At 39.5% G+C, this 24052-nt stretch overlaps 1 protein-coding gene across 2 annotated transcripts in view; it reads left to right on the plus strand.

Moving 5' to 3' along the window:
• The window catches only part of Pde4b (phosphodiesterase 4B), a 576426-nt gene that overhangs the window by 104156 nt on the left and 448218 nt on the right, over positions 1-24052 (plus strand). For both annotated transcript variants that reach the window (XR_015687514.1, NM_001398935.2), the window contains 2 exon segments: positions 1478-1590; positions 13407-13645. Coding sequence is in view for 1 of the 2 variants with exons in the window: in NM_001398935.2 (NP_001385864.1) it covers positions 1549-1590; positions 13407-13645 (281 nt within the window). In the remaining variant the exon portion in view is untranslated.

A 24052-nucleotide genomic window follows, 5' to 3' on the forward strand; every position in this document is an offset into this window, starting at 1 on the left:
CAGTCCCATAGAGCTTTTAATCTATGTATATCTTCACAGAGGAGAAGCCACATTTTCATGTGAAGCATATTTTAAGAGATGAAATATATCGAGTGAAAACCCAGCAGGGGTCCTTGAGCTCAGCAACAATGTATGGCGTTTTGAAGCGAGGGCCTATAATGGACACTTTCTGGGTTCTATTTTCTGATCACATCTGCTTCCAGTTAAGTTCTGCAGACTCAGAATTCCTTGTATTCTCTTGTCATCTCTTGTGAGGTGGGACTTTAATTTTGTGAGTTTCAGAAGTCTTCATAAGTCAGTGGCTGCTTTTCCTCTGGAGCTTATAGAACAAGGTATATCCTTAAATGTTGATGTTAGAGGGGTTCTGTGTTCCTTCCACTGACCTACCTAAGATAATTATCATCAACTGAAACATGTCTACCACAAATGACCGGATGTGACGTAAGCCAGGAAATCTCACTCTTTCCAAGTACTGATTGCTGAAGTTGCCTATGACAAGTATTGCTTGTGTGATTTCCATGTGAGAAGTGGAACTGGTGGTAAAGACTGAGATTACATTGTCTTCCCTTAAGTCTTAAGTGGACATTTCCTCCTGTGCCTTGTCTGTATTGGGTTGCTGGTTTTGTTTGTTAGTTGGTTTATTTTTGTTTTTTAAATACCAAGGAGTCATATTCTTTAAATTCTATATCTTACTTGCTTTTACTATTTCATTTAAGCTAAATAATTTTTCTGACCCTTTGTTGTCTCATTAGGCAAAAAGACATGAGCAGATCCTTTCTTCCCTGCTCTTTTCTCCTCCACACCTCTCCCTTTTTCTCCTTTCTCTCCTCCTTCACCCCTTTCTCAGTTCTGGGTATTGCGCCTAAGGCCAGACTAGTGCTTGCTAGGCAAGCACTTTACCACCAAGCTATATTCCCAACCCTGAAAACATGGTAATAGTGGTCTATACTTTATAGTAATAGTATGAAATACTTTGTGGAAAAGTACTTTTTGAATTACAAAGACTCATACAAATATATATTATTGTTAATAATATTTTGAGACAAGGCTTTGCTTTGCAGTTCAGGCTGGCCTAGATCTTCCTGCTTTAGCCTTTGAGTGCTGGGATTACAGGTGTATATGCCCTATCTAGTCTGTAATGTTTTCATATTCTTCCAGGTTATCAGTTACCTGAGAGCATAATTATCAACTCCTATTCTTATTCTCTTCTCCTATCTTTGTGCTATTTTCTTGGCTTCCTTTTTTAGTCTCCCTTTTCAGAATGTAAAGTTTAATTGGCTTGCTAAACTGTGGTACTGGCTTGTATACATGCTCTCTCTCTCTCTCTCTCTCTCTCTCTCTTTTTCCATATATATATATATGTATATGTATTTACACATACATATATATATCATGTGTTAGTTGAAGAAATGTATCATATTTTTACTTAACTATGGAAACAGAGCTGACCTTTCATGTGTGATTTTTTCCCCTGTAGGTCTAGTCTGCAGTCAGCAAAGCTGCAGCAAACAGCAGACATCTCCAGAGGAGCTGTTTGCCACATCTATAATGAAGAAAAGTAGGAGTGTGATGGCCGTGACTGCAGATGATGTAAGTAGTGGCATGGACTGGCAGGGACAGCTGCCCCCTTTCTGCACTCTGGTCAATAAGTAAAGCCTCTACGCAAAAGCATAGAAGGTGTCTCATGCCATCGCTCTGTGAACTTAAGTTCTGATGTCAAAAACATCACTAATACCTGACCCAGCATTCTGTGAAATGGATAGCAGGAATAATTCTCTTTTTGCCACTTGTAGTTGGGTTGACCTTCCACAATGTTCCAGCCTCCACCATTAATTGTGTCCCCATACTGTTATCCGGGTGCAGCAAACTCCTGAAAATCACTTCCCATGTCAGAGTCATTAGCACCAAGAAGGTTGTGTCACACATACTAGGCTCACGGGTGCTCCTCAGGCCAGCTCATGAGCCCCACCTCGATGTCTGTCAGAAATGCAGTGCTTCAGGGCACATCTCAGAACTGTTAATTGTGCTGTTTCAAAAAGATCCCAGAATGTCCATTATGGTTGAGAAGCCTGACTGACTCTCATGTGAAGTCTGTAAGCATACAGTCTTCATAACTTTGGTTCTGGTCAGCTGCCAGTATTTATTTTCTTGCCTTCAATTTATCGTTCCTTTGTTGGTGCATCTTTTGTTGCACAGACCTTGCTCAATTATTCCTTAGAACTGATATAAAATTATACATCACTAATCAGATGTGCAAAAAGGAGGAAGAGGAAAGAAGAAACATAAGTGAAATTGTTTGCTTTCTGTGAGAAGCCAGAAGAACATGGAGTTTGCTGTTGTCTTGTGACTGTTTTGCCTTTGCTCCTATTTTTTTCTTTACTTCCTTTTCCTTCTTTCTTCCTTTTCTCCCTTCCTTCCTTCCTTTTCCCCCTGTTTTTTGGGGACATGTTTTTCAGTGTAGCCCTAGCTGTACTAGAACTCACTCTATGGATCAGACTGGCCTTGAACTCAGATCCATCTGCCTCTGCCTCCCAAGTGCTGGGATTAAAGATTTGTGCCACCACTGCCCAGCTTGAATTCATATTTTAAAGACAGAAGGAAATCCTATACAAGATTTTTTTCTACTTAATGTAAAAGTCGTAGCTTAAGGGATTGCCCAGTGTTTCCGATGTCTCTCCATTCTTACTCTTCTTTTAACTACAACACATGTGTCCTGAGTAGGGAACTCCATATTCAAGTCTGTTACACCATAAAGGGAATGAGAGGTGGGTAGTGTTGGCTTCCTCACATGCTGTCCTTTCCAGCAGCCCCTCCTGTGCTTTAGGGCTCCTTTTCCCAGGCCTTTGACTCTCAGTCACACATAATTTGCCTTTTACATCTGATTTCCTACACCAATGATGAACAGTTGTGCTTAAATTGCTGTGCTGTGCTTAGAATGTCAATGGGGAAAATTCTGGAAGGGAAACTTTTTTTTTCCTAAAAATAGATTTAATGTTGCCTCTTAATACAGTTTATATGCCATTTTGATTTATTCTTAACATTCTGGTTTATTTTAAAGGTTAAAATAGAGCAATATTCATAATTATAAGATACATATTAAAATGGCAATACTTTAGATATATTTAGTAAATTGGTTTGTTAAAGACAATTTCTATTTCCTTGAACTCTTTATGACTCCTAGAAAATTTAAACAACACATATTGAAATTTCAAGCTGATCTTGTTTGGGAAGTTCAGCACCAAGCTAGCACTCTCCTCTTCCATTCAACCTCCCAACCACAGCACAGACAATGTTGTTTGTTTCCCAGGCTCTCCTGTTTCACTGAAACAACAGAAATTAATTTTTATGTTCTGCACCCTTAAATTAAGCCTCTGCCCCAAGTCAGATATAGTTTATTGTATTTTAATTTATTTTAACTCATCAACTTTTTATTCGATGATTTAAATATCTACCCAATGCCAAATATACACTATATACGCAACGTGTATCAAATACAGCTCCAAGTTCTAGAAGAAAATTCAGCAATAAATAGCACACTGTGGCCTTGTTCTACTGAGGGAAAGTGGAAATAAGTTAATAAATTATAAAACAATCCCAGTTGTTTTAAGGGCTATATAGAAATCGATTGGAGAAGCAAAAAATGATTGTGTGTCCCCACAGGGCAGTGAATTTATGTAAGCAGTGAGGGCGTGTGCTGTAAAGATATTGGGGAAGAATTTTTGGTAAGGGGAACAAGTGAAAAGACCTTTACTTCGGGAAAGACATTCTGCTTGGGGCTGTGGGAAGGCATGTATGAATAACTGTAGTCAGTCTCTATGCACTCAACATGCATTAGATCTTCAACAGGTTACAGTAAGACCCAAGTCTTAAGTGTTCACAAGTGTATGTGTTCACTGCTTTGTATTCGAAATGTGACTTATAGAGGTAACCTGTAATTGTGTGCAATCTAAGAACTTAACTTGTGATTAATTATGATTAAAGAGACTAAAAGGTAGAAGGGAGCCTCAGGTCATAGGAGGAGGAAAGAGAAATATGAATGAACACTAAGAAGAACCTGGAAATATGCATATGTGTGAAAGAAGAGGGAAAGATAATAACTTCACTTAGACATAGATATAAAGTGTGTAAGACACACAGTTCAATGTGTATGTATCTATGTCATGCACCCCTTTCTTTCTCCATGTGTCTGTGTATCCATTTGTTTGTGTGTCTGTGTGTCTGTCTGTCTCTTTCTTACACACACACACACACACACACACACACACACACCTACATATATGTAATAGAACCAAAAGGCAAACGTTCACACTAATACCCCAGTTACAGTTTCATGCTAACTTACCAACAAGTTAAAGTTTACTATTTTGAAGTCATTCCTTGAATTAAAACAATGTATTTCAGAAGCCCTTGGTGAGTGTGAAACAGATCACCATAAAAGAACATGCAAAACAGCTTTTCAGAAACCAAATCAAATCCTGAAAACACTAATACTTTTAGGACCCTCATAATTATTTTCAGAGCTATTTGCAATTCCCCAAATTCTGCACTCACATTTATAGACTGCTTCTCTACCCAAACTACTAACAGCCTCAAAATTGAAATTGGTTGTTTCTCAATTGATGAACTTGTTAATTGTGTCTGATTTTCCTATTTTCAGTTATCATAATTCCGATCAGCTTCATGCTACTCATAAACCAAGTTTCTTTGGGGGAAGAAACATTAATTTTAAGGTTATTTCTGGTAATCACAATTTTGTTACTTTTCTAAATTCATACTTTCCTAAATTCACCTTATGCCTGAATAGTGCTTGAAGAAATAACCACTTTTGGATTCTCCTCATATTCCTGAATAATTACTTGTTTAAAAGTCATTATTCTTGCCAGCATAATTGCTAAAGTACAAAGCTAGTATAGGCACCTAAATTGGCAAAGCCTTCAGAGCAGAGGGCAAGGGACTAATTTGTGTCTTTGGCTCATTTCAAAATCAAGTCAGAACTACTGACACATGGTTACTAATGTTTCCTTTTTCTAAAAGAGAAAAATGAATTCAACACTTAATCAGGAAGCCCAGTTGTCTAGCAGTTCAACTGAGTGCTGAACTGTGGACATTTCATTTCATTACTTTGGACAGTGTTTATTAATTTGAGGTTTTGTCTTCTAGAAAACTTTGATTTTTTTTCTTTACATTCATATATGATACTTGACATATAATTTCTAACCTTCAGTTTATTCTTATAGGTGCATATTTAATCTGTGCTAAGATCTTGTATTTCCCATGTCTCTTCAAGAAGTTTTTAAGCATTTTAAAGAAGGAAGTATATATCAAATGTTTTCCTCTGTCTCTAAGCTCTCTCTCTCTCTCTCTGTCTCTCTGTCTCTGTCTCTCTCTCTCTCTCTCTCTCTCTCTCTCTCTCTCTCACACACACACACACACACACACACACATACACACACACAGTCGCAGACACACACACCACATCCCCAAGATGCAGTAAGTACTAGACCTACCATGTACACAACTAATTATTAAGCATTAAACCTGATCCTTGTATATTCTAGGGTACTCCAACTCTGAAAGATTCTAGATTGTGTCAATTTCCTATCACCAAGCAGTGCTTATATTGAATTTTAAATAGATGGTATTTCAAAATTATATGTCAAATATAAGAAAATATAGTTATTTCTGAGCACGTGGTGGAGCTCCTGAAAATTGCCCCGTCTTTTCTTGCCCAGATTTCTGTTATTGGAAAATGGCTCTATCCATTGACTCTGATGCCAAGAGCCTGAAATCTCAAACACTCAAGAGGTTGGGGCAGGACAAGTTAAAGGCCAGCCTGGACTTTGCACTGAGTTCAAGAGTAGCCTTGGTAGCTCAGTAAGACCTTATTTTAAGGTAAAATATAAGAGACTGAAGAGACTGGAGTTACGGCTGTTGGCTAAGAATGCTTGCTCTTCTTCCAGACAGGATTCAAGTTGGGTTCCACCACTCATGACACTCACAGCCACCTGTAACTCAAGCTTCAGTGGACTTGGTGTCCTCTTCTGTGATTATTCCGGTGTAAGCTGTATTTTCAGAACAACGGAATAATCATCAGCTGAGCAGCCTTGTCCAGATGTTGAGATCCTCATTAGTCAGTTGAGATACATGTCAAGGGTAAAAGTCAAAGCTTTGTGAATACTGGTTGATCTCAGAGGCTTCTGCATGTGCCAGCAACTTCTGCTTTGGGTTCATAAAGACAGTGCATCCGGCAGACACCCACTTGGGATGTCCACTCCCAGATGTACCAGGAACCATCACCCAGAGACATGGGAAGTATGAGTGACTCTTCCTTGTTGTCATAATGCTTTTGTCCTGACACTTGAATTCCATTCACGTCGGTATTAGGTATGGACTTGAATAGGGCTCTTCAAGATTTCATAATATCCATCTCTTTTATCTCTGGACTCTTGAATACTTTAGTAATAACAAAACAGCAATGTTACCAGCCATGACATTTATATATATGAACAGTGACAACCAGCCAACGCTTATTGCTAACACTCTGATATCTTTTTTTTCGTGCCACATATATTTATTAATAATTGTGGTCATCTTGTAGTTCAACAAGTCATTAAAACTTATTTTTTGCGACCAAACTAATCAAAACCTTTTTTTAAAATTATTAACTTGAGTATTTCTTATATACATTTCGAGTGTTATTCCCTTTCCCGGCTTCCGGGCAAACATCCCCCTAATCCCTCCCCCTCCCCTTCTTTATGGGTATTCCCCTCCCCATCCTCCCCCAATTGCCGCCCTCCCCCCAACAATCTAGTTCACTGGGGGTTCAGTCTTGGCAGGACCCACGACTTCCCCTTCCACTGGTGCTCTTACTAGGATATTCATTGCTACCTATGAGGTCAGAGTCCAGGGTCAGTCCATGTATAGTCTTTAGGTAGTGGCTTAGTCCCTGGAAGCTCTGGTTGCTTGGCATTGTTGTACATATGGGATCTCGAGCCCCTTCAAGCTCTTCCAGTTCTTTCTCTGATTCCTTCAACGGGGGTCCTATTCTCAGTTCAGTGGTTTGCTGCTGCCATTCGCCTCTGTATTTGCTGTATTCTGGCTGTGTCTCTCAGGAGCGATCTACATCCGGCTCCTGTCGGCCTGCACTTCTTTGCTTCATCCATCTTGTCTAATTGGGTGGCTGTATATGTATGGGCCACATGTGGAGCAGGCTCTGAATGGGTGTTCCTTCTGTGTCTGTCTTAATCTTTGTCTCTCTATTCCCTGCCAAGAGTATTCTTGTTCCCCTTTTAAAGAAGGAGTGAAGCATTCACATTTTGATCATCTGTCTTGAGTTTTATTTGTTCTAGGCATCTAGGGTAATTCAAGCATTTGGGCTAATAACCACTTATCAATGAATGCATACCATGTGTGTTTTTCTGTGATTGGGTTACCTCACTCAGGATGATATTTTCCAGTTCCAACCATTTGCCGACGAATTTCATTCATAAAGCCGTTGTTTTTGATAGCTGAGTAATATTCCATTGTGTAGATGTACCACATTTTCTGTATCCATTCCTCTGTTGAAGGGCATCTGGGTTCTTTCCATTTTCTGGCTATTATAAATAAGGCTGCTATGAACATAGTGGAGCACGTGTCTCTTTTATATGTTGAGGCATCTTTTGGGTATATGCCCAAGAGAGGTATAGCTGGATCCTCAGGCAGTTCAATGTCCAATTTTCTGAGGAACCTCCAGACTGATTTCCAGAATGGTTTTACCAGTCTGCAATCCCACCAACAATGGAGGAGTGTTCCTCTTTCTCCACATCCTCGCCAGCATCTGCTGTCACCTGAGTTTTTGATCTTAGCCATTCTCACTGGTGTGAGGTGAAATCTCAGGGTTGTTTTGATTTGCATTCCCCTTATGACTAAAGATGCTGAACATTTCTTTAGGTGTTTCTCAGCCATTCAGCATTCCTCAGCTGTGAATTCTTTGTTTAGCTCTGAACCCCATTTTTTAATAGGGTTATTTGTTTCCCTGCGGTCTAACTTCTTGAGTTCTTTGTATATTTTGGATATAAGGCCTCTATCTGTTGTAGGATTGGTAAAGATCTTTTCCCAATCTGTTGGTTGCCGTTTTGTCCTAACCACAGTGTCCTTTGCCTTATAGAAGCTTTGCAGTTTTATGAGATCCCATTTGTCGATTCTTGATCTTAGAGCGTAAGCCATTGGTGTTTTGTTCAGGAAATTTTTTCCAGTGCCCATGTGTTCCAGATGCTTCCCTAGTTTTTCTTCTATTAGTTTGAGTGTGTCTGGTTTGATGTGGAGGTCCTTGATCCACTTGGACTTAAGCTTTGTACAGGGTGATAAGGATGGATCGATCTGCATTCTTCTACATGTTGCCCTCCAGTTGAACCAGCACCATTTGCTGAAAATGCTATCTTTTTTCCATTGGATGGTTTTGGCTCCTTTGTCAAAAATCAAGTGACCATAGGTGTGTGGGTTCATTTCTGGGTCTTCAATTCTATTCCATTGGTCTATCTGTCTGTCTCTGTACCAATACCATGCAGTTTTTATCACTATTGCTCTGTAATACTGCTTGAGTTCAGGGATAGTGATTCCCCCTGAAGTCCTTTTATTGTTGAGGATAGCTTTAGCTATCCTGGGTTTTTTTTTTATTCCAGATGAATTTGCAAATTGTTCTGTCTAACTCTTTGAAGAATTGGATTGGTATTTTGATGGGGATTGCATTGAATCTGTAGATTGCTTTTGGTAAAATGGCCATTTTTACTATATTAATCCTGCCAATCCAATCCATGAGCATGGGAGATCTTTCCATCTTCTGAGGTCTTCTTCAATTTCTTTCCTCAGTGTCTTGAAGTTCTTATTGTACAGATCTTTTACTTGCTTGGTTAAAGTCACACCGAGGTACTTTATAGTATTTGGGTCTATTATGAAGGGTGTCGTTTCCCTAATTTCTTTCTCGGCTTGTTTCTCTTTTGTATAGAGGAAGGCAACTGATTTATTTGAGTTAATTTTATACCCAGCCACTTTGCTGAAGTTGTTTATCAGCTTTAGTAGTTCTCTGGTGGAACTTTTGGGATCACTTAAATATACTATCATGTCATCTGCAAATAGTGATATTTTGACCTCTTCTTTTCCGATCTGTATCCCCTTGATCTCCTTTTGTTGTCTGATTACTCTGGCTAGAACTTCAAGAACTATATTGAGTAAGTAGGGAGAGAGTGAGCAGCCTTGTCTAGTCCCTGATTTTAGTGGGATTGCTTCAAGTTTCTCTCCATTTAGTTTAATGTTAGCAACTGGTTTGCTGTATATGGCTTTTACTATGTTTAGGTATGGGCCTTGAATTCCTATTCTTTCCAGGACTTTTATCATGAAGGGGTGTAGAATTTTGTCAAATGCTTTCTCAGCATCTAATGAAATGATCATGTGGTTCTGTTCTTTCAGTTTGTTTATATAATGGATCACGTTGATGGTTTTCCATATATTAAACCATCCCTGCATGCTTGGGATGAAGCCTACTTGATCATGGTGGATGATTGTTTTGATGTGCTCTTGAATTCGGTTTGCCAGAATTTTATTGAGTATTTTTGCGTCGATATTCATAAGGGAAATTGGTCTGAAGTTCTCTTTCTTTGTTGTGTCTTTGTGTGGTTTAGGTATAAGAGTAATTGTGGCTTCGTAGAAGGAATTCGGTAGGGCTCCATCTGTTTCAATTTTGTGGAATAGTTTGGATAATATTGGTATGAGGTCTTCTATGAAGGTTTGATAGAATTCTGCACTACACCCATCTGGACCTGGGCTCTTTTTGGTTGGGAGACCTTTAATGACTGCTTCTATTTCCTTAGGAGTTATGGGGTTGTTTAACTGGTTTATCTGTTCCTGATTTAACTTCGGTACCTGGTATCTGTCTAGGAAATTGTCCATTTCCTGAAGATTTTCAAGTTTTGTTGAATATAGGTTTTTATAGTAAGATCTGATGATTTTTTGAATTTCCTCTGAATCTGTAGTTATGTCTCCCTTTTCATTTCTGATTTTGTTAATTTGGACGCACTGTCTGTGTCCTCTCATTAGTCTGGCTAAGAGTTTATCTATCTTGTTGATTTTCTCAAAGAACCAACTTTTGCTTCTGTTGATTCTTTCTATGGTCCTTTTTGTTTCTACTTGGTTGATTTCAGCTCTGAGTTTGATTATTTCCTGCCTTCTACTCCTCCTGGGTGTATTTGCTTCTTTTTGTTCTAGAGCTTTTAGGTGTGCTGTCAAGCTGCTGACACATGCTCTTTCCTGTTTCTTTCTGCAGGCACTCAGCGCTATGAGTTTTCCTCTTAGCACAGCTTTCATTGTGTCCCATAAGTTTGGGTATGGTGTCCCTTCATTTTCATTAAATTCTAAAAAGTTTTTAATTTCTTTCTTTATTTCTTCCTTGACCAGGTTATCATTGAGTAGAGCATTGTTCAATTTCCACGTATATGTGGGCATTCTTCCCTTATTGTTATTGAAGACCAGTTTTAGGCCGTGGTGGTCCGATAGCACGCATGGGATTATTTCTATCTTTCTGTACCTGTTGAGGCCCGTTTTTTGACCAATTATATGGTCAATTTTGGAGAAAGTACCATGAGGAGCTGAGAAGAAGTTATATCCTTTTGCTTTAGGATAGAATGTTCTATAAATATCCATTAAGTCCATTTGGCTCATGACTTCTCTTAGTCTGTCGACATCACTGTTTAATTTCTGTTTCCATGATCTGTCCATTGATGAGAGTGGGGTGTTGAAATCTCCCACTATTATTGTGTGAGGTGCAATGTGTGTTTTGAGCTTTAGTAAGGTTTCTTTTACGTATGTAGGTGCCCTTGTATTTGGGGCATAGATATTTAGGATTGAGAGTTCATCTTGGTGGATTTTTCCTTTGATGAATATGAAGTGTCCTTCCTTATCTTTTTTGATGACTTTTAGTTGGAAATTGATTTTATTTGATATTAGATTGGCTACTCCAGCTTGCTTCTTCTGACCATTTGCTTGGAAAGTTGTTTTCCAGCCTTTCACTCTGAGGTAGTGTCTGTCTTTGTCTCTGAGGTGTGTTTCCTGTAGGCAGCAGAATGCAGGGTCCTCGTTGTGTATCCAGTTTGTTAATCTATGTCTTTTTATTGGGGAGTTGAGGCCATTGATATTGAGAGATATTAAGGAATAGTGATTATTGCTTCCCGTTATATTCATATTTGGATGTGAGGTTATGTTTGTGTGCTTTCATTCTCTTTGTTTTGTTGCCAAGACGATTAGTTTCTTGGTTTTTCTAGGGTATAGCTTGCCTCCTTATGTTGGGCTTTACCATTTATTATCCTTTGTAGTGCTGGATTTGTAGAAAGATATTGTGTAAATTTGGTTTTGTCATGGAATATCTTGGTTTCTCCATCAATGTTAATTGAGAGTTTTGCTGGATACAGTAACCTGGGCTGGCATTTGTGTTCTCTTAGGGTCTGTATGACATCAGTCCAGGATCTTCTGGCCTTCATAGTTTCTGGTGAGAAGTTTGGTGTATTTCTGATAGGTCTGCCTTTATATGTTACTTGACCTTTTTCCCTTACTGCTTTTAATATTCTTTCTTTATTTTGTGCGTTTGGTGTTTTGACAATTATGTGAGGGGAGGTGTTTCTTTTCTGGTCCAATCTATTTGGAGTTCTGTAGGCTTCTTGTATGTCTATGGGTATCTCTTTTTTTAGGTTAGGGAAGTTTTCTTCTATGATTTTGTTGAAGATATTTACTGGTCCTTTGAGCTGGGAGTCTTCACTCTCTTCTATACCTTTTATCCTTAGTTTTGATCTTCTCATTGAGTCCTGGATTTCCTGTATGTTTTGGACCAGTAGCTTTTTCCACTTTACATTATCTTTGACAGTTGAGTCAATGATTTCTATGGAATCTTCTGCTCCTGAGATTCTCTCTTCCATCTCTTGTATTCTGTTGGTGAAGCTTGTATCTACAGCTCCTTGTCTCTTCTTTTGGTTTTCTATATCCAGGGTTGTTTCCATGTGTTCTTTCTTGATTACTTCTGTTTCCATTTTTAATTCCTTCAACTGTTTGATTGTGTTTTCCTGGAATTCTTTCAGGGATTTTTGTGTCTCCTCTCTATGGGCTTCTACTTGTTTATTTATGTTTTCCTGGAATTCTTTCAGGGATTTTTGTGTCTCCTCTATATGGGCTTCTACTTGTTTATTTATGTTTTCCTGGAATTCTTTCAGGCATTTTTGCGATTCTTCTCTGTAGGCTTCTACTTGTTCTCTAAGGGAGTTCTTCACGTCTTTCTTGAAGTCCTCCAGCATCATGATCAAAAATGATTTTGAAACTAGATCTTGCTTTTCTGGTGTGTTTGGATATTCCATGTTTGTTTTGATGGGAGAATTGGGCTCCGATGGTGCCATGTAGTCTTGGTTTCTGTTGCTTGGGTTCCTGCGCTTGCCTCTCGCCATCAGATTATCTCTAGTGTTACTTTGTTCTGCTATTTCTGACAGTGGCTAGACTGTCCTATAAGCCTGTGTATCAGGAGTGCTGTAGACCTGTTTTCCTCTCTTTCAGTCAGTTATGGGGACAGAGTGTTCTGCTTTCGGGCGTGTAGTTTTTCCTCTCTACAGGTCTTCAGCTGTTCCTGTGGGCCTGTGTCTTGAGTTCACCAGGCAGCTTTCTTGCAGCAGAAAATTTGGTCTTACCTGTGGTCCCAAGGCTCAAGTTCGCTCGTGGGGTGCTGTCCACGGGCTCTCTGCAGCGGCAGCAACCAGGAAGACCTGTGCCGCCCCTTCCGGGAGCTTCAGTGCACCAGGGTTCCAGATGGTCTTTGGCTTTTTCCTCTGGCGTCCGAGATGTGTGTGCAGAGAGCAGTCTCTTCTGGTTTCCCAGGCTTGTCTGCCTCTCTGAAGGTTTAGCTCTCCCTCCCACGGGATTTGGGTGCAGAGAACACACTCTGATATCTTAACACAGATAATTTTCTGCTTTAAAAATAAGCAATTTCATATTTATTTATAGTTTATTAGTGTATGCCAAAATGATAAATTGATTTCTAAAATATATTATCAATTTATCAAATTTAACAAATAGAGGGTGGAGAGAAATAGAATGGAAAAGAATGAAACCTTCCATATGGTACTTCCTGGTAAACATTGCCTGTGAATCTATAGATCTCTAAGAACATGAAACTGCTTGGTTTGTACAAAAGGTAGAAAGCAGCTTGGCCCTGCCCTCATCCATCCTGTTTGTTGTTTCTTAGGCTTCTGATGTCAAGTTCAGAATCGTATTGATTGTGAGATAATGAATCAGGCCTTCTTCAGTGACCATTGGATCATTTGGGTTCTTATTTAATTCTGTTATTTAGACATCTGAGTTTCACAACTTTTTGTTTTCTTTCTCTTTGTTTCCTCCAGAATCTTAAGGACTATTTTGAATGTAGCTTGAGTAAATCCTACAGTTCTTCCAGTTATACCCTTGGGATTGACCTCTGGAGAGGCAGAAGGTGCTGTTCAGGAAACTTACAGTTGCCACCATTGTCCCAGAGACAAAGTGAAAGGGCAAGGACACCTGAGGGAGATGGCATTTCCAGGCCAACCACGCTACCTTTGACGACACTTCCCAGCATTGCTATAACAACTGTAAGCCAGGAGTGGTGAGTAGCCTCAGACACTGACACCAATGCTAAATCTGATCTTGTAATTACTTCAAATACAATTGTGTTGTCAAAACCGCAGTCGATGTCTGTAGACTAGACCAGACCGTTGATTTCTGGAGAACTTGCTTCCCTTGGGTAGCAGGGTGAAACCTTTTAAACCATGGCAAGAGTATCTGCATCTTGAGGGGGGAAGAAGTGTGCCTTCCTTACATAGAGCCCACTGAAGGGAGAGTGGGATGCATTTGCAACACTGTCAAGCATAAAGCAAACTCACACTCTTTGATCTATTGGGTCACTAAAAATTGGCTTAGCGTGTGTTAATAACTGTTAGTTCAGAAGAGCAGAATTGTATTCCATCACGCCATTGGATAATCTTTAAACGTTTTTGTTGCTCTGCTCTGCGCATACCCGTAGCTTTTAAAAGTATAACCATAGCTTTCAAATCTCAGGATTTATTTTGGTAGAAAACACTTCATTATGAATCAAAACAGGAGAGTCATGCTATGAGAGCTGGAGTGAGGGCCCAGTGCATAAAATGCCTATATCTCAAGTTTCAGGACTTGAATAAGATCCCCAGGACTCAATTTAAATACAATGCTTTGGGTGGCCCATGCTCCTAATAATCTCAGCACTGGGATAGGCAGAGACAGGGGGATCTCTGGAATTATTTGGCCAGTCAGCCTAGCCTAAATGGTGAGGCACATGAGATATTCTTACCTTAGAGGTATTGAACAATGTCCAGAGGATGACCTCAGGCATTGACCTCTGCCTCCCTGGGCACCTACATATATACAAACACACAGTGGCATACACCTACATGCATTAGAAGAAGGAGAACTTTGTTAAGAGTGGCTCTTTTACTGTATTTGTGAAAGGGCCTATTTCAAACGTGTTGAAATGGTTACCAAGAAAATAAAAATCATAGAGCTCTGGATAAAATTGTTCCATGACTTCTCTTCAGATATATGTTTTAACATGTACTTAGTCATCAATCCTTTTTATTTCAAGTATTCTTCAATAATGAATTGTTTATATAAAATGGTGAGCTTTTTTAAAATAAAAATGTACTAATTTATGTAATTTAAAATTATAATAATGTGCTACTTTAAAATCCAGTTTTAAAATAACTTATTATAGAGAGAGGCTGAGAAAACCAATTATTGCATGACATCATTTTAATAAGTCATTACGTTTTGTGTCTTCTTATAGTGTGTATTTACCCTCACTAAATGCCAAGCTCTGCTGAGGCAGGGAATCTTTGATCTGGGTTTAATCTACTAAGAATCAGATTCTCAAAACTTCAGGTGTCACAACTGGCAGTGTGAAAGTGTTCACCAAAAAGTGTGTGTGTGGTAGAAAAGCACTCTGACAGTGTAGAAAGTCTTGTTTAAATTTGTAGAATTGCCAGGCTCCATCTGCCCCTCATCTGAGTTCACATCACAGATGCCACTGTGTTAGCTGTTTATTGAAAACTAGAGGGGATATGTGTCCCCATAGTTTTCTTGGCCACACAACTCAGGTAAGTAATTGTGTTTGTGCTCCTACAAAAATTAAGATTTAGAATATTAAAGCTTACTGATCTATGTTTCAGCAATGTGAAATGTTGTACCTCTTGTTAATTACTAAAATGATTCCATGTCAGTTAACTAGGATCCATTTCCTAAAATATCCAGTTTCCCTTTATTCCCAGAGTCTTCCTCAAGAACCCCCTAAGGTCATCCACCACCAGCTGATGTCTAGCTGTGGTGAGAGGTAATCTATATATCACATTATCAGTTTACATAACAGAATGAATAAAATGTATCACATAAAATATAGTTAACAACTGTAGTATTGCCTTTTTCTTAGAAGTATCAATTTCGACTCTTAGTTTGGGGAATGCTTACTTATCTCCCCAAGTTCAATAGTTCTGTTTGTACTAACAAAGAGAGATATAATTCATACCACGTGGGCTATTGAAAGGATTGAGCTGGTTATTCAATATGACACTTAGCTTAGGAAAAAAAAACCTCTTTTAAAGGTAGCCAATAAAGTTTAGTTTCTCTACGTTTGATCATTGGTCAGTAAGCCATTTGAAAAGAACTGGAAGAGCTTGAAGGGGCTCGAGACCCCAAAAGTACAACAATGCCAAGCAACCAGAGCTTCCAGGGACTAAGCCACTACCTAAAGACTATACATGGACTGACCCTGGACTCTGACCCCATAGGTAGCAATGAATATCCTAGTAAGAGCACCAGTGGAAGGGGAAGCCCTGGGTCCTGCTAAGACTGAACCCACAGTGAACTAGTCTATGGGGGGAGGGCGGCAATGGGGGGAGGGTTGGGAGGGGAACACCCATAAGGAAGGGGAGGGGGGAGGGGGATGTTTGCCCGGAAACCGGGAAAGGGAATAACACTCGAAATGTATATAAGAAATACTCAAGTTAATAAAAAAAAAAAAGAAAAAAAAAAAAAAAAAAAAGTAGAACCCACATGTGGTTTGAATGGGAAATATCCCGTGTAGACTGATGTGTCAGAACATTCAATCCCAGGTTGGTAGTGCTATTTACAGGGGCTGCGGGATCTTTAAAAGTTATATCCCAGCTTGGGGAACATCAGTGGCTGGGGTCGGGCCTTGCTGCTCTGCAGCTCAGTGTCTCTCCTTGCACATCACATGCTTCCTAGATGCAGATGTGCATTATGTGCTTTCTAACTGCAGATTCAATGCAGAGTGACAAAGTGTCTCGTGATTCTGCCACTACTCCGTACTTCTAGGATGCACTGCATCTTTATTGCCAGCTTCCAATAATGACAGACACTTATATTTATTTATGAATGCTTAGGCCTTATAGCTTAGGCTTGTTTCCAACTGGCTTGTATAATTTAATAACCCAGCCATCTTTTGCCACTACCTCTACTAATTCTTCCTAAGAGTTGCCATCTCTATGTGGACATCCCACTTTTTGTTTCCTGCCCTGCTATAGGCCACCAAATGGTACAGAAGTCAACATTTGAGTAATACAAAGACAAATTTTACACAGGGCACAAGAAAATTATTGCAAGACATCCTTTCTTGAACTCTAAGTCAAAATGAACTCGTCCTTCCTCACATTGTTTCTTTTTAACTATCAGGTCATAAGGGAACAAGTAGCTAGAACCAAAAACCAGTACCAAGATTGGAGCTGTTGCTATGGTAACTCTGACCATTTGATCTTCAGAATGAATGTAGAAAACTTAGAAATGTGGGCTGTCAAAGCCCTGGAAGACTGTAAGTATAACTTCTTGGGTCATTCTGTTAGGGTTTCAGAGGACCAGAATCCCTAGAGAAAGGCAGACAGTGAAGGTTCATCTTATGAGGCTGCAGAGGGAAACAGACTCTACAGGAAAATGAGAGATAGACAGACTATAAGGCCATTAAATCCTATTAAATTCTGGCAAAGAGTCTGGCTGTGTTCTGAGAGGCTGAGTGAGGTTACACTCAGAGTAATGCACTTTATGCAGGGTTGAGGCACATGGCTTCTTCTCTGACTGCTTTGGCGTGTTGTTCTCATTCAGCTCACTTTTGGGCAGTCATATTGGTGAGACTTTATTTCTGTAACTCCTCACACAGTCAACTGAAGAAATCTTAGAGCAGGAGAGGTGACTTTCCCTCCTTTGGTGGGAAGATTACACCAATTTGTTATGGAGTGCTAAATGGTCAGCCCTGAAAACATACATGCAAAAAACAGTAACAGACTAAGCAGGTTATACTTAGGAATATATTTTCATACACATAAATATATATGCTTGTAATAACAGTTAAGAAGCCATGAATTTGAAAGAGAGTGGGAAAGGGTATTCTGAAAGGTTTGGAGGGAGGGACAAGAAGGGAGAAATGTTGTGTTTATATTAAAAACTCAAAAATAAAAAAAGTAAGAGAAAATAATGGCCTAATGAATTTGATGGAGGACTGATGACATTTCAAGACAGGATAATATTCAGGCTGTGTGAAAGTTATAGTTGACTGCCATTCTGGTCTAGAGCAAAGGAAAGCAATGAGGGAGCACAAAGATGTTCAAATATGCCTCTCTGTAGGCAAAGGTATGAATTCAGAGTTGTAGAAAACACAGCTGAGAAAGCAGCTGTAATTGTCAGAGATTAGCACCATTCAAAAGAAACCGGTGTGTTTTCCACTGGGGCTAGGAAGGATGCCTTAAAGGCAAGACTCTACCCACCCAAGATAAGATACCATAGGTTTGCCCACAGGTCAATTTTGTGGGGGCAATTTCTCAATTGAGATTTTCTCTTCCCAAATGACTCTAACTTGTGTCAAACTGATAGAAACTACCCAGGACAGAATTGCTTGGACTCTCAGAAGACACTTGATTTTTGAACAATATTGTGATTGCTAAAAATTATGGAAACTTTGAAGTTGGAATGAATGCATTTTGCATCCTAAGATGTCTTTGAGCCTATTGGTCCAGGGGCAGAATATTTGAGTTTGAATGTGAAGTGGCCCCATTATGCATTTTTTGAACACTTGGTCCCAAGTTGGTGTCACTGTTTGGGAAAGTTGTATAACCTTTAGGACATGCAGGCTCACTGGAAGAAGTGGTTGACTTTGGCAGAATTTAGAGTTTTGTAGCATGGTCCCACTGTTGATTCAGTCTGAGCTTCCTGACTGCAGATACAATGTGATCATCCAACCCCGGATTGTACCTACCATCCTGCCTTCTGTGCCATGATTTACTCTATCCCTTCATAAGCCATAAACCACAACAGGCCCGTCATACTTAAGTTGTTTCCTGTTGGATATTTGCTCATATCAGTGAGAGAATAACCAACACACCGTGTCTCAAGTATCAGTAGCTTATGCTGGGATTAATGGTATCGGGAGAAATGGAATTGAAAATGATACAATGTTTGTCTTCCACAGTCACCTAACGCATGTTACTAACTCATTTATAACATGTTAATTTTCCTTTATTTATCTTCTTTATAAGTATAAGAAAATTCAATCACTGTCTCTAAATTTACTTTTAAATTTAAGCAAATGAAAGCTTTTACATGCATTCTTTGAAAAGGAGTCTATTGGGATATTGATAGTTGACTGCTGGAATTGCTGGTAAAGGATTTTGATTAGGGGACTTGATTAGAAGCGAGTCAGTAAGGCTCCCGCTAGCATCACTGCCATTAAGCTGATGAAAATTCACTGGGTATGGAAGACAGCCTAGGCTCATGTGTGACAAATAATTATACTTACCTCTCAGAATACCGAGAATATGGCATCAATCCCATGTCTGGACCAGCTGTCAGCTAGTATTTGTCATAAAGTGCCAGGCAGTAAATATTTTCAGTGTTGAGTTTCAAGGTCTGTTATAACTATTCAACACTGCTGCTGTTTTGTCAAAGTAGCCACAGACAACAGTGTGCAAATGAGAAAGTATGTTGTGTTTCAATAAAACTGTGTTTACAGAAATAGGCAGTGGTATAGATTGGCTTGCTATTCAGTTTGCTGACAACTTTTCTGAACTGAGGATCATGAGGGCAGGACTCCTGGTGCTATAATTGCTTCAGCAATAATCAAAGCATAAGAAACTGACTTTGAATTCCTTACCAGGATGCTAAAGTCATAAAGATGGGTCAATGTATGTTATATAGAGTCAATGCCAGAGGAGGAATAAAGATAAATATGAAAAACTAACTCACATATAACTCCTCTGGATGAGAGCTAGGTTAGGTGGCCAAAGGCCTGGGATACAAACTGGTTTTATTTATTATGGAGAAAGCCTGTGGTTTGGATGGGGAAAGTCCCTCATAGGCTCCCGTGTTTGAACATTTGGGCCCCAACTGATGGTGCTCATTGAGAAGGATGTGGAATCTTTAGGAGAAGAAGCCTTACTGAAGGATATATGTAAATGAATTATATATTCTAGCTAGCCCATATAAAAGACACAAAAACCTGGTATTTTATTGACAAGCTTAAGTCTAGGTTAGGCAGGTTCTGAGCTATTCTCACTTACATACCAGCTGTATGTCCCTTATTACTTGATGTCTGAGTCTCACCTGGGCTGATTCATTCCAATAGCCTGTCCTCAGGATCCACTTATGTCCATAGGCTCATCATGATCCATCTGACCTCATACTGATTTCCTCCTCACTCCATCTCCTTTCTCCTTCCTCCTTGGTTTTTCCTGAGACCCTTCACTCAATCCTCAAGTCCCACTTTTCTCTCTCTACTGCCCAATCACATGTTCTTGCATTTTATTAACTTAACTTTAAATTGGCAAGCAAGGTTTACACAACAAAGGCCAGTGTACATGAAAATTCTCTCATCTAGACAGCAAGCAGATCTTGGGGTTACAAACTTAGTATTTATAAACATAGCACCAGACCAAACCCCAACAGAGATCTGTCATGAGACAGGCTATGAGGCAGGATTTTTAGCCTGGCCCCATTTCCTGTTCTTTCTCTCTGTGCAGATGAAATATAGTTGCTCTGCTCCCTGACTCCCAGGTCAGCCTCACAATCATGCTGCCATGCCTTTCTTACCATGATGAACTGTAGTTACAGTTCTAGAGTCTCTGGAACTATTAGGCAAAATAAATTCTTCCTTCCCCTAAGTTGCTTTTGTTAAGGCCTTACATCACAGCAATGGAAAGGTAACTAATGCATCATCAAAGTCCAGTTTTAGAAGGTGACTTCTATCATGCTGCCTTCTTTCTTTAAATGAACCAAGTGGTGATAATTCCACTTTTCAGACTTGTTATGAGAGTTACAGAAAATATTCATGTGTATATAGTGCAGGGGCTAGCAATTGATGACTATTTTGAAGCCATTATTATTATATATAACCAATATATGTATATTTATTAGACATATTACATGTCACACATAATTATTATATACATTATATGTAAATGTAGATAAAATTGCCACTCAGCAGTAGGAGGTGTTGGATCTGAGTTCCCTTCCACATCCTATGTAAATAAAGAAGAAGTCTTAGTTCTGCACAGCCAGGATGGGACACTCCAAAGAAACCCTATTCAGTGAGGGGATTAGAGAGAAGGCTTGTACTGTGCACAACCAGTTTATCCTTCCAGAAATAGCAGCAAATATTTAATCACCCCTTCTTGCTGGATGTAAACTGAGAGGTAGGAGGAGTCTGGGATAAGGTGGGCATTCATGACCCCTGGAAGGGACAGCATAGAGATTCTTCTTTTAACTTCCCTAACCTTTAACCCTTTCACCTTTCATTTAGCATCATGGCAGGAGTACAGTCACTCCTCAGAAGAATTGCCAGGATTCCAGCAGTCCAATCTTACTGCTGGGTCTACTAAGCCATTCTCAGCACCAACTCAATGCCCCTTTGGGCATTCAGAAAAAAAACTTAAAAATGAATCAAAAGCATTTTTACTTCCTTGTTATATCTTTCTGTTAGTGGATCCTACTTAGTGGATCCCATTTTATTTATCAATCTAAATCTGTCATCTATCTGTCAACTATCTATCTATCTATCTATCTATCTATCTATTTATTTATTATATTATTTGGGTTTTTTTTAATGGATGAAAGCCTCAGACTATAGGTCTGTAGGGATAAGCCACATCATGGTGAGGAGGCGTCACAACAAGTAGTAGACATGGTGACAGGAACAGGAAGCTGAGAACTGTCATTTTCAAACAGGAGCAAGAAGCAGAAAGAACAAACTGATGTGGAGAGGAGACTCTAAACACCCAAGGCCAAATGCAATGACAATACTTCCTCCAGCAAGACTGGAAACTAACTGGGGACAAGTGTTCAAAACTTTTGGCCTAATGAAGATGCTCTCATGCAAACCACTATAAATATCCAGATGATCACTCAAAAACTTTCATTCCAGAAAGAAAAACAATTTTTTTTTATTAACTTGAGTATTTCTTATATACATTTCGAGTGTTATTCCCTTTCCCGGTTTCCAGGCAAACATCCCCCTCCCCCCTCCCCTTTCTTATCGGTGTTCCCCTCCCCATCCTCCCCCCATTGCCGCCCTCCCCCCAACAATCTAGTTCACTGGGGGTTCAGTCTTAGCAGGACCCAGGGCTTCCCCTTCCACTGGTGCTCTTACTAGGATATTCATTGCTACCTATGAAGTCAGAGTCCAGGGTCAGTCCATGTATAGTCTTTAGGTAGTGGCTTAGTCCCTGGAAGCTCTGGTTGCTTGGCATTGTTGGTCATAAGGGGTCTCGAGCCCCTTCAAGCTCTTCCACTTCTTTCTCTGATTCCTTCAATGGGGGTCCTATTCTCAGTTCAGTGGTTTGCTGCTGGCATTCGCCTCTGTGTTTGCTGTATTCTGGCTGTGTCTCTTGGGAGCGATCTACATCCGGCTCCTGTCGGCCTGCACTTCTTTGCTTCATCCATCTTGTCTAATTGGATGGCTGTATATGTATGGGCCACATGTGGGGCAGGCTCTGAATGGGTGTTCCTTCAGTCTCTGTTTTAATCTTTGCCTCTCTCTTCCCTGCCAAGGGTATTCTTGTTCTCCTTTTAAAGAAGGAGTGAAGCATTCACATTTTGATCATCTGTCTTGAGTTTCATTTGTTCTAGGCATCTAGGGTAATTCAAGCATTTGGGCTAATAGCCACTTATCAATGAGTGCATACCATGTGTGTTTTTCTGTGATTGGGTTACCTCACTCAGGATGATATTTTCCAGTTCCAACCATTTGCCTATGAATTTCATAAAGTCATTGTTTTTGATAGCTGAGTAATATTCCATTGTGTAGATGTACCACATTTTCTGTATTCATTCCTCTGTTGAAGGGCATCTGGGTTCTTTCCAGCTTCTGGCTATTATAAATAAGGCTGCGATGAACATAGTGGAGCACGTGTCTTTTTTATATGTTGGGGCATCTTTTGGGTATATACCCAAGAGAGGTATAGCTGGATCCTCAGGCAGTTCAATGTTCAATTAAGAAAATCAATTTAATGAATTACTTTAGAGCAAACTACTACTCATATTTGTTATTTTGTCTTTCACTGAAAATAATTTATTTTCTTACATGATATATTTTTATTACAATCTCTCATCCTTCTATTCCTCCCAGTTCTTCTTCACTTCCCATCCACCTGAGCCACTCCCTTTCTGTCTCTCATTAGAAAACAATCAGGCTTCTAAGGATAATAATAAAAAATAAAAAGATAAAATAAAAACAGAAATGAACATATCAGAATAGGACAAAACAAACAAACAGAAGGGAAAGAGCTGAAGAGAAGGAGCAAGAAACAGACCATTCCTTTGCACACTCAGGAATTTCATGAAAACACTAAATTGGAAGTCATTTGTGTGTGTGTGTGTGTGTGTGTGTGTGTGTGTGTGTGAGTGTGTGTGTGTGTACAAATGACTTTTAGAGTAAAAAATAGAAGAAAAATATATAAATGAAATAAAAGCTAAAATTAAAAATAAGATTTAAAAAGGGAAGCCTTGACATGACATTTTAAGGCATGCAATCTCTAAAGGTCCCCTCTGGTCTATTTTCTGCTGATCATCTATTGCTGGGCATACAGCCTGTCCTCAAGAGCAGTTTGTTTGCCCAGTGAAGCTCTGTTGGAGAAAACTAAAATTTCAGCTGCACATGGTGATCAGTTGGAGATTGCTTCTGGGATGGGGACGGGAAAATGTGTCCACTTCTCCTTTCATCTGTATGACTTCATCTGGTGTAGACCTCTGCAGGCCCAATGCATGCTGCCACAGTCTCTGTGTGTTCATATATGTGCAGATATTGTCAATTTAGAAGGTCTTGTTTTCTCGGTGTTATCCATCCCCTCTGGCCCATATTCTCTTTCTGTCCTCTCTTGCTTTGGTTTCCCTAAACCCCAAGAAGGATTTGATGGAGTCATCCCATTAAGGGCTGCATGTTTCAAAGTTTCTTTACAGACAAGAGTTGTGGAACCCTCAAATGAGTTTCTATTGCAAACACAGGACAAACACCACAAGAGGAGCGGTCCAAAGAGCAGAGGAGAAAACCTGTTTGAACAGCCCAGGTAACACAGTGACAAGGAAATTCAGTCAGGATGAGTAAAACAACTGTATTCCCTCAGTATAATAAGGGTGAGAAGTAAAACTGAAATTTGGCAATTTGCAGACAGTTAGTAACTTCATATTCCATACTTTAGGCTCTATGAAGCTAGTGCTCTTGACTCCAGGATACATTTGTTTCTGAATTGTGTGTTTTGATTATTGGTTCTGGAAGAGTCACCCAAGACTTAATGCCTTGACCACGAATCAAGCTAGTCCCATCCCTTTCTTCCTTCTAGATTTTTTAAAACTTAAGTTAAATTAAAATGTTTTCTTTACTATTGTTAAGTTACTCAGGGTAGTCTTGGATTCCCTTTGAAGCCAAGGAAGGCCTCGTACTCCTTGTACTCAATCCCATATTAGCCTCCCTGAAAAGCTATTATTTCATGCC

Source organism: Rattus norvegicus, chromosome 5 (assembly GCF_021556685.1).
Source record: "Rattus norvegicus strain SHRSP/BbbUtx chromosome 5, alternate assembly SHRSP_T2T, whole genome shotgun sequence".
NCBI classification, from domain to species: Eukaryota; Metazoa; Chordata; class Mammalia; order Rodentia; family Muridae; genus Rattus; species Rattus norvegicus.